Source organism: Catharus ustulatus, chromosome 24, assembly GCF_009819885.2.
Source record: "Catharus ustulatus isolate bCatUst1 chromosome 24, bCatUst1.pri.v2, whole genome shotgun sequence".
Lineage (NCBI taxonomy): Eukaryota > Metazoa > Chordata > Aves > Passeriformes > Turdidae > Catharus > Catharus ustulatus.
The window spans coordinates 5,032,465-5,045,976 of NC_046244.1; the positions used below are offsets into that span (position 1 = coordinate 5,032,465).

Consider the following 13,512-nt stretch of genomic DNA (forward strand, 5'->3'; position numbering starts at 1 on the left):
TTCCCAGAGCTGGCAGCACCTGATGAGCCTCACCCTGTGTGATCAGTGAATTCTTCACATCACAGAGTCAGAAACTCGGGTTTTGTTACAGGAAAACCTGAATGTGCCTGAGCACAACTCTCTGAAGCAGCTGTGCCACTGCACCTGCAGGGACTGTCCTGGAACAAAAGGACGGGAATTTCAGCGCTAGCACAGCAGCCTGGCTGCTGACACGGCGCCCTTCGGAGAGGGCGGATGCCTGGCAGGAAACCTGCTTCCCTGCCAGGACCTGACCCAGCTCCCTGTGTCCTGGAATCACCTGCAGGGACACTGCTGGGAGCTCTCATGGTGGGAAAGAACCATTGGAAGCTTCCACCCAACACTGCTGAGCTGATCTTGCCTTGCAGGAGCAGGGTGCCCCCCTGGCATAGTGCTGGGTGGTGTCTCCTGCACTGCCCAGAGGATTTTTGTCCTGGTTTGGAGGACAGGTGTCTGCTGAGAAAGGCAGGAACTTCTCTTTGAAATGGAGAATGTAAACCCCCTCCCTCCAAATTATTATAATTTTGAAATCAAGGGGCTCTCAGGCAAAAATATGGGAATTAGGAATAACAGTTCTTTACTAGGGAAATTAAAATAGAAATACAGCACTACAAAGAACAAACCCCACAACCTGACACAGTCAGAGTACAACCTGACACCCGTCAGGCAGGGTGTTGGCAGCAGTCCCTTTCCATGGTGGCTGCATCCTCCTGCAGTGACAGATGTGGCTCAGCTGGAGCAGTGCTCCTGTACAAGGTGCAGTTTTCCCTCCCAAGCTCCAGTGGGGATGTGGAGAAATCCGGTTTTCCTCTGGAGTCCAGTGGAGAAAGGGCTCCCTTAGTGTCCCAAAACCTCTGTTTTTATCTTGTAAGAATGTTGGGCTCTTCCCCTGGCTGGAGCAACTCCCAATGGGATGCAGTAATTTTATCAGTGCCACAGTGGGACTCAATGGCCATGAGCAGAAATGACTGGCTGGAGGAAGGATGGGTTGTGAAAAGATAAAGAACACTGCCCCAGCTGGTTTCAATGGATGGGCCATTAGCAGAATATCTCCCACAGAGATCAGGATCAGTGCCCCACCCTCAACAGATGGTGATAGAACAGACACCTTTGATCACACCCTGTATTGTAACCCAAGACACTTTTGCAGCAACATCTCCCACTGGACACCCCCCTTCACCCCTGAACTTGTCACTGAATGTGCTCCAGGCTCGAATCCTCACAAACTTTAGGTGTGTGCAGCCTGCCCTGGTGCTGTGGTGCCCTTCACTCGTTCAGGTGCCATCCTTTGTGTCCCTTTGCCTTTCAGCTCTGAACTCGTGTGCCCTGAACAACGGGGGCTGTGAGCACGACTGTGTGCAGGTGACCCTGGCCCAGCACCGCTGCCAGTGCCGGCACAACCACCAGCTGCACCAGGATGGCAAACGCTGTGTCTGTGAGTCCCTGGGGCTGGGGAGCCATGGGTTCCAGCTGGGGGCTGTGGGATGGGGATGCTCAGATGTCCAGCAGGGCAAACACTGTGTCTGTGAGTCCTTGGAGGCTGGAGAGCCATGAGTTCCATCTGAGTGAGGACTGTGGGATGGGGATGCTCAGATGTCCAGCAGATCAGACTGGGGGATTTCCAGTAAAAACTCTGTGTGTTTTGTTGTCATGGACATGTCCCGTGGCTTATTCCAGGGGATGGGAAGAGCTAGAGGAGGGTAGCAACAAAAATGAAATGGTATGAAGGCACAGGCTGCTGTGGGAGTGGAGGGACAGCAGGGTGGGATCCTCTCCCTCTGTGGCTGACCTGCTTCCTGGCTCCTAGGAGAGAGAGAAACTGAAGGGGACAGAGAGCACAAGGTTGTTCTCATTCATAGCAGCTGGCATTCAAAAGGCAGGAAAAAGGGAAGTCCCTGAGCTGTGAGGTTGTCATGGCAAAAGGAACATCTGGGATGTTACAAACAGTCAGTGAGGTTTTGGAGCATTTATCCCAGCCCTGGGCAGGTCACAGATTGGCAAACCTCTGGGTAGGAGCACTTGGAGCAGATTGCCAGAACTTGCTCTGTAATCTCTGCAGAAGGACGTGCCTGTGCCAAGCTTCTGCTGGAAGGTTTCACCCAGATTAATGCCAGCCTTTTGCAGGATCCCACTCTGTGCAAATCCTCCTGAACGGGCAGAGCAGGGATTTGCTGCCTGGTGCAGAACAGGCTTTCCCACACTGCAGGCTTTCCTGCTACTCCCAGAGAGGCAGGGTGAGCGTGGGGTGACTGTGTGCTCTGCCTGCAGTGAGGAACCCGTGTGCTGACAGGAACGGGGGCTGCATGCACCGCTGCCACAGCCACCGCGGCCGCGCCCGCTGCGACTGCCACCCCGGATACCAGCTGGCCCCTGATGGCAAGGCCTGCCAAGGTGGGTGCCCTGCAGAGCTCCTGGGCAGGGAAATCGCTGTGTTGTCTCGTGGATAAGGAGTGCTCAGTGTGAATAGAACAGAGAAGCAAGCGCCTTCCCTGAGATGGCTCAGGTGGGGTCTGTGCAAGAGCTCTGTGCAACAACACACAGCTGCTCCAGGGGAGGTTCAGGCTGGACAATGGGGAGAAATTCTTCACTGAACAGATGGCCAGGCATTGATTGGGCTGTCCAGGAGGGGTGGAGTCCCTGTCCCAGGAGATGTTTCAAGAATAGACTGGGATGTGGCACTGAGGACCATGGTCTGCTGATAAAGTAGTTTTAGGTCACAGAGTGAACTCAGTGATCTCAAAGGTCCTTTCCAAATTAATTGAGTCTGTGATTTTGTGAACACCTCACTGTCATGTGATCCAACCTCCTGGGGAGCCTTTTACAGCAGTTCCAAACTCTTAACTCTGTGTCTTTGTTGGTCTGGACTCCAATGAAGAGTTCAGAGTGCAAGAAACCAGTGCAGAACTCAAATATCACAACAATAACCCCTTAGGAAAGATGCTGAAGGTTCATCCTGCTTACCTCACGGTTTCTCCCTCTCCCAGATGTGAACGAGTGCCTGACAGGGCTGGCCATGTGTGCTCACCAGTGCCTCAACACCCGGGGCTCCTCAAGTGCACCTGTAACCCGGGCTACGAGCTTGGGGGCGGATGGCAAGCGGTGCTACCGTGAGTACGGGGGCTCAGCCCTGCCAGGACAGGGCAGCCCTGGGCTGCTGCAGGCACGTGCTTGTCACTGCCCTCTGGAATCGCCAGGGCTGAGCTGTGGCAATTCTGCTGAAGGAATTTCACAAGCACTTCTGGGGTGTTTACTCCCCCACACAGATAAAAATCTTGGTTTAATCTTTAAAGGCACCACGAAGCCACTTTAGCTGGTTAAGGCGATTGATTTGGAGCCATTTGGCTTGAAATAAGCCAAGTTCTGCTCTTGGGGACTCTGCTGGACGAGCTCAGTCAGCTGCAGATGTGTCACTGGAGGAGCTGAGCCAGTGAGGGGATCACATCTGCTCCCCATCAAGGAAAGAAATGAACTCTGTGATGCAAGAGTGAGCTGGAGTGTCCTCACAGCTCCCTGCAGCTGCTGCAGCCCAGCAGGGCCAGGCTGAGCCAGAGCCACCAGCCCCTCTCAGACAGCCACCACGGCAGTCCCAAGTGCTTGGCTGCTGGTGTCACTGGGAGCTCTGAGGGTCCCCTCGTGCTGCTGCAGCTTGGCAAGGGTGTGAGGGCAAGGCCATAAATGGGTCATGAAAGGCATCAAACAGAGTGTGGGGCACCGGGATGATGACAGAGATTGAGTCTAAGTGTGTACACAGCTTTTTTCTTAGGGACAGAGGCCATGTCACACCACAAGCACTGACATTGCCCTGGGTCAGCACAGAGCCTTTCCACATGGAAAGTGTTTCCTCCTACCCTTCCTAGCACGTTCCTTTTAAGCAAAACCCTGTTTGTGCTGCTTTAATAAGAGAAGGGAAGAGAGGATGACAATCATGTTGTCAAGTCTGGAAATTCTTTTGTTTATGACAAGCACAGATCCATTGGGAAGCATCAAGCTCCCTTTCTTTCATCCTCCTTGGGTCTGAATGCACGAAATACTCAGTGTTCTTGAAGGCAGAAATTGTTTTCCTGAGGTTCAGGACTGAGTCAAAGCTCCATGAAAACAAGTTCCTTTTAGTTAAGAAAGCTTAATTAACTAGACAAGTTTACAGAAACCTTGCCAAGCCCGGATGATCCTATGGCTGCAATTGATGTTTGTGCCGACCACTTTTGACATGTCAGGAGCTAACGATTCTCGCTGTAGGCATCTGGATGTTTCCCTGCTTAGCTGTGTTCTGCTGCTCCCATTTCTCCCTGGCACCAGAACAGCTCTGCTGGGAGGCTGAGCCAACTTTTGGTTGGCAGCACACGCTGCTGCTTGGCAGGAGTGGGAGCAGTTTCATCCGCAGCCTGTTCATCCCAGAGATTGTCCAGAGCCTGCTCCACGACCCCGTCCCTAAGAGGCTGCGTGAGATCCAGAGGTTTCTTTTTATACCCCACTTCCCAGCCCAGCATGGGCTCTGTGCTGAGCTATTTCCATCCTTTCCCACTGCAGATCCCCCTCCTGAGCAGGGATGCAGTGCCAGGAGCTGGCACGGGGGCAGGCAGGGTGTGTGCAGATGTGTCCCACAGGATCCTGAGCAGGCTGCCTTTTCCAGGGATAGAGATGGAGATTGTCAACAGCTGTGAAGCCAACAATGGGGGCTGTTCCCACTTGTGCCACCACACCAGCTCTGGCCCAGTCTGCACCTGTAACTTCGGATTTCGGCTGGAAGAGGACCAGAAGTCGTGCTCTGGTAAGGAGCAGGAAAAGGGCAGACTTTGATTTCCAAGCACGTCCCAGGTAATGGTGAGGATCCCTCTTGGGATCCTAGGTCAGGATCCCTCTTGGCTGCTGTGTATGTGCACTTCAAACAGGCTGAAGAGGATAGAAAGTGATGGGAAGCGAGAGAAGATGAAATATTGCTCTGCTCAAAGATGACCCCAAACTTCCTTCAAGATATACTTGGACAGCACTTATGACTTGAACAGCAATTATGACTTCCAAACTAACGAGTTTTTTCCTGATGAAACTGCCCTAAGCAGGAGTCAGTCAGCTGGAATCACCCTGCTTGCAAGGACACAAAACCTGTAACCACAATCCCCAACTGGGGATCACAACGAGCTTCCCTCAGGGATTCAGGTTTAACACAAATCCCCCTGATTTCAAGAGGAACTGGAGAACCCTGGCTCAGCATTTGGCAGCACATCAGTGAAAGCTCACCAGAACTAGTGAGGGAGCAGCTGAACAGCTCCTGTCACCACTCTGCAGTGCATTAACACCCTTTGTTTCTCATTTAGATATCAATGAGTGTGACACCGGTTCTCACTGCTGTCAGCAAGACTGCTACAACTACCCTGGGGCTACGAGTGCTCCTGCCACGCCGGTACAGGCTCAGCACGGATGGCTGTGGCTGTGATGGTGAGTGCCAGCACCTCCCTGGGCTCCAGGCAGAGCCAGGCACTCAGGGAATTGGTGCCTCTACTTCTCATTTGCCTGTTGTTGGTTTAGTGTTGGGCAGCTCGGTTCTAATCCCTATCCTAAGCCCAGCCCAGCTGGAGAGGGGCAATGTGGTTTTTGAGCACATCAAGGTCACATTGGGCTTACTCAGAGTGAGCTGGCCCAGGCTTGACCCCGTTAATTCACAGAAAACATTTGATGTTCAACCCCAGAGGGCAACACTGCCCATCACTTTCACCCAAAGGATAAAGACAAATAACAGTGTCTGTATGAAACACAGCCAACACGGTGACTAATGGAGCTTTTAATTAGGAGTACAAGAAACTGTCCTACCTGGCTGTGAACAGCCAGGCATTTCTTCCAGTTTCTCCCAGCTCCTACCAGTTTTCCTGCCAGCTTTCTCATGAGTCACCTTTTCAAGAGAAAGAATGTGGGGAAAAAATCCCCCTAATAATTGTTCTCACTTCCAAAGCTCTCAACAACATTTCCCAGGGGAAGGAGCCAAACACACCCACCTGTTCCTACACAATTAATAATGGATGGGAACTGAAGCCCACACATTTTTTGTTGAAACCCAGGCATCCCTAATCCCTGAGGTGGTTTACTCCATTTTCAGAGTGGATGACTTCACATATTCAGCACAGAGGGTGTCACCAGCCCGTTCCTGCTGCATGCCGTGCCCCTGTCGCTGCTCCTGTCCCACTGGGGGTCCCATGTTTTGTAGATGTGGATGAGTGCTCTGCAAACAACGGTGGCTGTGAACACACGTGCCAGAACCAGCCAGGCTCGTTCCAGTGTGGCTGTGACATTGGGCACAAGCTGGATGAAGACAGGAGGAGCTGCATCTGTGAGTGCCTGCTCAGAGCGGCCCCGGCTGGGCTGTGGGTCCCTCCTGTCCGAGCCAGGACCACACAGACTGGAGCTCCTTAGCCCTGCACCTCGGCTCTTTCAGCTCCTTCACATCCTCTGAGCAGTGGCAATGCCTCAGCCCAGCCCTGAGAGCTTTCCCAGTCTGTCCCAGTCCTGTTCCAGCCTCCCTGTGCAGAGAAGGGCAGGGAGTTCTGGCACAGTGTGCAGCCTGCAGTGGTGGCTCCAGTTAAACACAGAGCCCCTTCCACAGCCACCAGCCCCTACAGCTTTTCCTTATAAGAAATAATATTTATTTGTGGCAGTACAGAGATCTTGAGGTCACATACCCGACCTGTGCCCACTCTGGCCAAAAAATCCCTGAACAACCAACCTGGGAAAGCTTTAGAGGCGTCAAAACAGGGTGAGATCAGCGCTGCAAACCTGACACCCACAGAGAGTTCTGCCTTCCCTTTGCTGCTGCAGAGGTCCTGCCCCACTGCTCACCTCCCTGGGACCCTGTGTCCTTGCCCCCTGTGACTGTCCCCTCTGTCCCCGCTCCCCCGCAGAGGACACGGTGGAGGCCCTGGACGGCCGGCGCCCCGTCATCCGCCCCATCCCGCACGTGGCCATCCTGAGGGATGAGTTCACCCAGCTCTTCAAGGACGACTACGAGGAGAGGAGGAGGAGGAGGTGGAAGCACGAGGGGCACACGCTGGCAGAGAAGTTCGGTGGGCATTCCGCAGCCTCAGCGCCCGCGCCTTGCTCGGAGCTCTTCTGCAATAACGGGGCAGGCTGGGGTGGTTTGTTCGTCAACACAACCAGACCTGCTGAGTGCCTTTTCTGTGTTTGGCTCTGCTGCAGCCTCTGCACGGGCATTTCTGCACGTGGCATTTCTCTCTCTCTTTTTCTCTCTTTCTCTCTTTCTCTCTTTCTCTCTTTCTCTCTCTCTCTTTTTCTCTTTCTTTCTTTCTTTCTTTTCTTTCTTTCTTTCTTTCTTTCTTTTCCTTTCTTTCTTTCTTTCTCTCTTTTCTCTCTTTCTCTCTCTCTTCTCTCTTTCTTTTCTCTCTCTTTTTCTCTTCTCTCTTTTCTCTTCTTTCTTTCTCTCTCTCTTTCTCTTTTTCTTTCTTCTGTCTCTTTTCTCTTCTTTCTCTCTTTTTCTCTTTCTTTCTTTCTTTCTTTCTTTCTTTCTTTCTTTCTTTCTTTCTTTCTTTTCTTTCTTTCTTTTCTTTCTTTCTTTCTCTCTTCTCTCTTCTTTCTCTCTTTCTCTCTTTCTCTCTCTCTTTTCTCTTTCTTTTCTCTTTCTTTCTCTCTTTCTTTCTCTCTTTTTCTCTTCTCTCTCTCTTTTTCTCTTTCTTTCCTCTCTTTCTCTCTCTCTCTTTCTTTCTTTCTTTCTTTCTTTCTTTCTTTCTTTCTTTCTTTCTTTCTTTCTTTCTTTCTTTCTTTCTTTCTTTTTCTCTTTCTTTCTTTCTTTCTCTCTTTTTCTCTTTCTTTCTCTCTTTCTCATTCTTCCTTTTTGTCTCCCTCTCCCTCTCCCTCTCCTTCTCCCTCTCCCTCTCCCTCTTCCCAAACTCCTCAGGATGCCACAGCATCCTCAGGTAGGATCTCACCCATGGTGCCTGTGGTTTCAGTCTGCCTGGAACGCACCTTTGGCCCCGACTGCAGCCTGACGTGTGAGGACTGCGAGAACGGAGCCACCTGCACGGCCGAGGGCAGCGGCTGCCAGTGCCCGGCGGGCTGGAGCGGCGTTGCTCTGCAACCAGAGTGAGTGCCAGCTCTGTGCCCTGCAACCAGAAGTGAGTGCCAGCTCTGTGCTCTGCAACCAGAGTGCCAGCTCTGTGCTCTGCAACCAGAGTGAGTGCCAGCTCTGTGCTCTGCAACCAGAGTGAGTGCCAGCTCTGTGCTCTGCAACCAGAGTGAGTGCCAGCTCTGTGCCCTGCAACCAGAGTGAGTGCCAGCTCTGTGCTCTGCAACCAGAGTGAGTGCCAGCTCTGTGCCCTGCAACCAGAGTGAGTGCCAGCTCTGTGCCCTGCAACCAGAGTGAGTGCCAGCTCTGTGCCATGCAACCAGAGTGAGTGCCAGCTCTGTGCCCTGCAACCAGAGTGAGTGCCAGCTCTGTGCCCTGCAACCAGAGTGAGTGCCAGCTCTGTGCTCTGCAACCAGAGTGAGTGCCAGCTCTGTGCCCTGCAAACCAGAGTGAGTGCCAGCTCTGTGCTCTGCAACCAGAGTGAGTGCCAGCTCTGTGCTCTGCAACCAGAGTGAGTGCCAGCTCTGTGCCCTGCAACCAGAGTGAGTGCCAGCTCTGTGCCCTGCAACCAGAGTGAGTGCCAGCTCTGTGCCCTGCAGCCAGAGTGAGTGCCAGCTCTGTGCTCTGCAACCAGAGTGAGTGCCAGCTCTGTGCCCTGCAACCAGAGTGAGTGCCAGCTCTGTGCCCTGCAACCAGAGTGAGTGCCAGCTCTGTGCTTTGCAACCAGAGTGAGTGCCAGCTCTGTGCTCTGCAACCAGAGTGAGTGCCAGCTCTGTGCTTTGCAACCAGAGTGAGTGCCAGCTCTGTGCTCTGCAACCAGAGTGAGTGCCAGCTCTGTGCTCTGCAACCAGAGTGAGTGCCAGCTCTGTGCTTTGCAACCAGAGTGAGTGCCAGCTCTGTGCCCTGCAACCAGAGTGAGTGCCAGCTCTGTGCTCTGCAACCAGAGTGAGTGCCAGCTCTGTGCCCTGCCCTGGTGTGCAGAGCCTGCAGCAAGGCTGAGCCTCACCTCCCTCTCCCTCCCCAGCTTGCCCAGCCGGAACCTTTGGCATCAACTGCAGCCAGAGCTGCCGGTGCCAGAACGGTGGCACCTGTGACCCGGCCACCGGCGCCTGCCGCTGCCCGCCCGGCGTGGCCGGAGAGCTCTGCCAGGACGGTGAGTCCGGTGTCCCCTCACCCTGCTTGTGGTGCTGGGGCCATCCCTGTGCTCATCCTCCTCCTCCCTGTGTCAGAGATGTGCCATCCCTGGTAGATGGCTGTTCTGGCCATCGCTGGTGCTGCTCTCGGATGTGTTTCTCTGGGAGTGTTTCCTGTGGGTTCCCTCCTCTTGTAGCTGCTCACCAGCAGCGTCTTTCAGCTCTGTTGTTGAACCATCCCAGTGAGGGTGGCTCAAACACATTCCTGCTCCATCTGAGCCCATCAGCCACCCAGCCTTGGGTGGAAAAATGTCATTTTAAAAAGCGAAAGGAGTGGTAAATGGCACTCCTCTCCCACAAAACAGTGCTCCAGGTGTTCTGTCTTGTCTTTGCACTCAAAGACCTTTGCAGTCCCTGTTCACTGCTCATCCATGGCTCTGGGCAGAGATCTCTGTTTCATAGGGCATTCAGTGCCAGACACAGGAAGGAATGTCAAACCCACAATTTCCGTGGTTGATTTCCATGGAAACTCTGGAGGTATTTTCCACCCAAAGCCCTGGAAAGCTGTGACAGCAGTAGTTACCCAAAGTACCCAAAGGAGGTGTCACTGATGGTGCTCATTTCTAACTCCCAAAGGGTTAAAATTTGGGGGACATAATTTGAAAACCAAAAAGAGGGAGACAATCAGAGATTCAGACAAGAGGACTTCAGTCACATGTTGGGAGCATATGGGAACTATTACTGAAGAGGGAGAGTGAAGCAGAATGCAAATGAACACAAGAGATACCCCTAACTCTTCTTTGTGTAGGAAGGAGGTGATTGAGGGGGACAGAGAGAAAACAGGAAGGTAGAATTAAAATAAACAATGCAGAATTGTTCTGTTGTTCCAGGGTGGCATTTCCTCTGCTCCTCTCTTCCTAGGGACAAGGCACGTGCTGCTGGGCAGCTGCTGGCCAGAGCACTCTGCTGACACAGCCTGTCTGCCATGTGCTTCCAATATTGAGATCTTTAGCATAACAGAGAAAAAACAATAATTTTATTCACTTAATAGTGCAAATATCCCTGTGGCTTTTCAACAGGAGAAGCCCCATGGGTTGCTTTCTCACGGAGGACAGCCTTGACCTCTGGGAGCCCTTTGGGTGGGTTATTTCTGTCCCAACCAGCAGAGTTGCTGGTCACAGTGAGTGCAGAGCTGATGGGTGCCCTGGAGCACCATGAGGAGTGGCAGCAAGTGACATCCCCCGTGACACTGCACAGCTGGTTTGGAGCTGGTGCAGGGAATCTGATCGCTCTCCCCCTGCCTGCATCCCTTCCCTCCGTGTATCCCTTGTTCTGGTGCGTTTCTCTCAATTTAAATAACCTGCTGAATCTGGCTCATCTTCCCTCTGTTACCAGGGTGCCCCAAGGGATTTTTCGGGAAGCACTGCAGGAAAAAGTGCAACTGTGCCAACCGGGGTCACTGCCACCGGATTTACGGAGCGTGTCTGTGCGATCCCGGCTTGTACGGCCGCTTCTGCCACTTGGGTACGCCCGTCCTCGTGGTTCCCCGTGGATTCTAACCTTCTGGGCAGGTTCCTGCCCCTCTCCCTGGGGTCCTGACCAGCTCTTCCCTTGCCCTGCAGCGTGCCCCAAGTGGGCGTTCGGGCCCGGCTGCTCGGAGGAGTGTCAGTGCCTGCAGCGCAACTCGCGGGGCTGCGACGCCAGGGACGGCTCCTGCCACTGCAAACCCGGCTACCACGGCCAGCGCTGCCAGCACAGTGAGTGGGGCACACACCACACAGCCAGCTGGCTTGGAAAACACCTCTGAGATCATCAAACCCATCCTGTGACCCAGCACCACCTTGTGACCCAGACCATGGCACTGGGTGCCACATCCAGGCTTTTCTTAAATCCTCCAGGGATGGTGACTCCAGCACCTCTCTGGGCAACTCATTCCCACACCTGACCCCCTTTGTGAAGAGCTTCTGATGTCCAGCCTAAACCTCCCCTGGCACAGCTTTAGGCCCTGTCCTCATGTTCTGTTGCTGTTCCCTGGGAGCAGAGCCCGACCCTCCCTGGCTGCCCCTCCTGTCAGGGAGTTGTAGAGAGTGATGAGTCCCTCAGCTGCTCCTCACAGGACTTGTGTTCCAGACCCCTCACCAGCCTTGTTGCCCTTCTCTGGACATGCTCCAGCCCCTCCATGTCCTCCCGAAATTGAGGGCTCAGAACTGGACACAGCACTCGAGGTTCTGCCCAACCAGTGCTGAGCACAGGGGAAGAATCCCTGCCCTGCTCCTGGTGGACACACCATTCCTGACCCAGGCCAGGAGCCATTTGCATTCTTGGCCACCTGGGCACACTGCTGGCTCATGTCCAGCCTGCTGTCCATCAGTGCCCCCAGGTCCCTTTCTGCCTGGTCCCTGTCCAGCCACTCTGTCCTCAGTCTGGATGCTGCAGGGGTTGCTGTGTCCAAAGTGCAGGACCCAGCTCTTGGTCTTGTTAAACCTCATATCCCTGGATTTGTCCCATCTATCCAGCTGGTCCAGGGCCCTCTGCAGAGCCCTCCCACCCTTCAGCAGACCCACACTCACATCCAGCTCAGTGTCATCTGGTGTCATTCTGTTCCCTCAAAGCACCCCCAGAACATCCCCCTTTCTCCTCCCCTGACCTCTTTTCCCCATTAATTTTCTTAGGGGAAAGCTCTGCTTGCTTTCCACCCTCCCAGACTGTCTCACCTCTTGCTCACACTCAGCCACGTTCAGGGGTCAGCAGGAGCTGTGTGGTGGTGGGCACAGCTGTGACACTAGGTGGTGGGGACAGCTGTGACAGTGGGTGGTGGGGACAGCTGTGACAGTGGGTGGCACCCAGGACTGGGCTCTGCCAGGGGTAAGGAGTAATTTCAGAGCTTTTTTCTCTCTAATTATGGTTGTTCACAGGCTGTGACCCTGGCTATTACGGGGATGGCTGCAAGAAGAAGTGCAGCTGCTCTCCAGGAGTGCCCTGTGACCCTGTCACTGGGGAGTGTCACCAGGAGTGTCCCCCAGGTTATCATGGCCAGCACTGTGACCAAGGTAAGGCAGGGCCGTGCAGGGCAGCTCTGTGTGCTGGAAACTCACCAGTCCTCACAATTTTGCTTCACAAAACAACACAAAATCACTTCCAGGATCCCCTGAGAGCCCCAACCCACTGCAGGTGATCTACTGGGTGGCCAGTGGAGACCTCAGGGGACACAGGAGCTGCCACCCACAGGTTTCTGTGAGATGCTGACACCTCTTTAAAGTGGGAGAGTGAATTCCTTGTATGAAACAACGATTCAGAAAAGGAGAACAAGGTCTCACTTCACCCTGCCACTGGACATCTCTGTGTTGGTAGATGGAGGTGATTGGGATCTAATTATTTTTCCCTGGCCTTGATGTCTTTTCCCTTCCCAGCACAACAGTTTCACATTTTCTGCTCTGTTCTCTATTCCTTATTGAAACTGTTCCATCTGCAAGTGCAAAGGAGTATTTTACATTTAATTTACATTAGGATTCAAGCTCCTGCCTCTGTGTGAAGCTCCTAGAGCAGTTTTGTGCTCTTCCCATGAAGGGCCAGTTGATGGGATGGTGGCTGAACTGCCCAGCTCTGTGTGTGTTTAATTGTGTCCAACACTCAGGCTCTCAGGGTGCAGATTTCCAGATCCTGGGGGTGGTTTGTGTGCCAAAGGGCTTCACTTTGGGCAGACAAAGGTGCTTTGAGAGAACCTAAAGGCAGTGAGTCATTGGCACGAGGTGATGATTACAAAATACGAACACGGCGCTTGGAAAAGAATAAGCTCTGCCAACCGCAGAGCTGAGTGGCAACTGAAAAATCAACCCACTCCTGCTCTTGTGAGGCTGGGGCCTCCTGAACCCACTGCAGCTTGTTGGGTCCTGCAGAAAATACAAAAAGTTGGACACTTGAAGACAGCCTGCAGCAGCAGAACACACTGGATGGAGAGGCTGGAAGGGGCCAACATCAGGATTTGGATTGGAGCATCCCAGGAGTTTCTGCACTAACTGATGTTTGGCCAAGCTCTGCTTCACCCCAGCCCAGAAGCTGCAACCCTCAGCCTCAGTGATCTGCCAGCACAGGGTCATGGTGCAGAGCCCCATCTCTCACAGGACTTGGTTGGAGTAAGAGCTGCAGAAAGCAGCAAAAACCCCAATACACGTGCTACCACAGTGCTGGCAGGAGAGATGGGAGCAGCTCCTGCAGGGCTGTGCTCCCTGGCTGGGTCTGGCAGCCCTGAGCCCCCCGTGGTGGGATGCTGTGGCCCCTGGAGTCCCTGGAGCCTTG

General features: G+C 53.5%; 1 protein-coding gene across 1 annotated transcript in view; it reads left to right on the forward strand.

Moving 5' to 3' along the window:
* MEGF6 (multiple EGF like domains 6) overlaps positions 1-13,512 on the forward strand; it is an 84,973-nt gene that overhangs the window by 58,169 nt on the left and 13,292 nt on the right. The window contains 17 exon segments of the mRNA XM_033079873.2: positions 1,328-1,453; positions 2,287-2,409; positions 3,003-3,065; positions 3,068-3,096; positions 3,098-3,125; positions 4,649-4,786; positions 5,331-5,387; positions 5,390-5,413; positions 5,416-5,451; positions 6,215-6,337; positions 6,900-7,067; positions 7,968-8,083; positions 8,085-8,100; positions 9,108-9,236; positions 10,612-10,740; positions 10,839-10,973; positions 12,132-12,266. Coding sequence (XP_032935764.1) covers positions 1,328-1,453; positions 2,287-2,409; positions 3,003-3,065; positions 3,068-3,096; positions 3,098-3,125; positions 4,649-4,786; positions 5,331-5,387; positions 5,390-5,413; positions 5,416-5,451; positions 6,215-6,337; positions 6,900-7,067; positions 7,968-8,083; positions 8,085-8,100; positions 9,108-9,236; positions 10,612-10,740; positions 10,839-10,973; positions 12,132-12,266 — 1,575 coding nt within the window.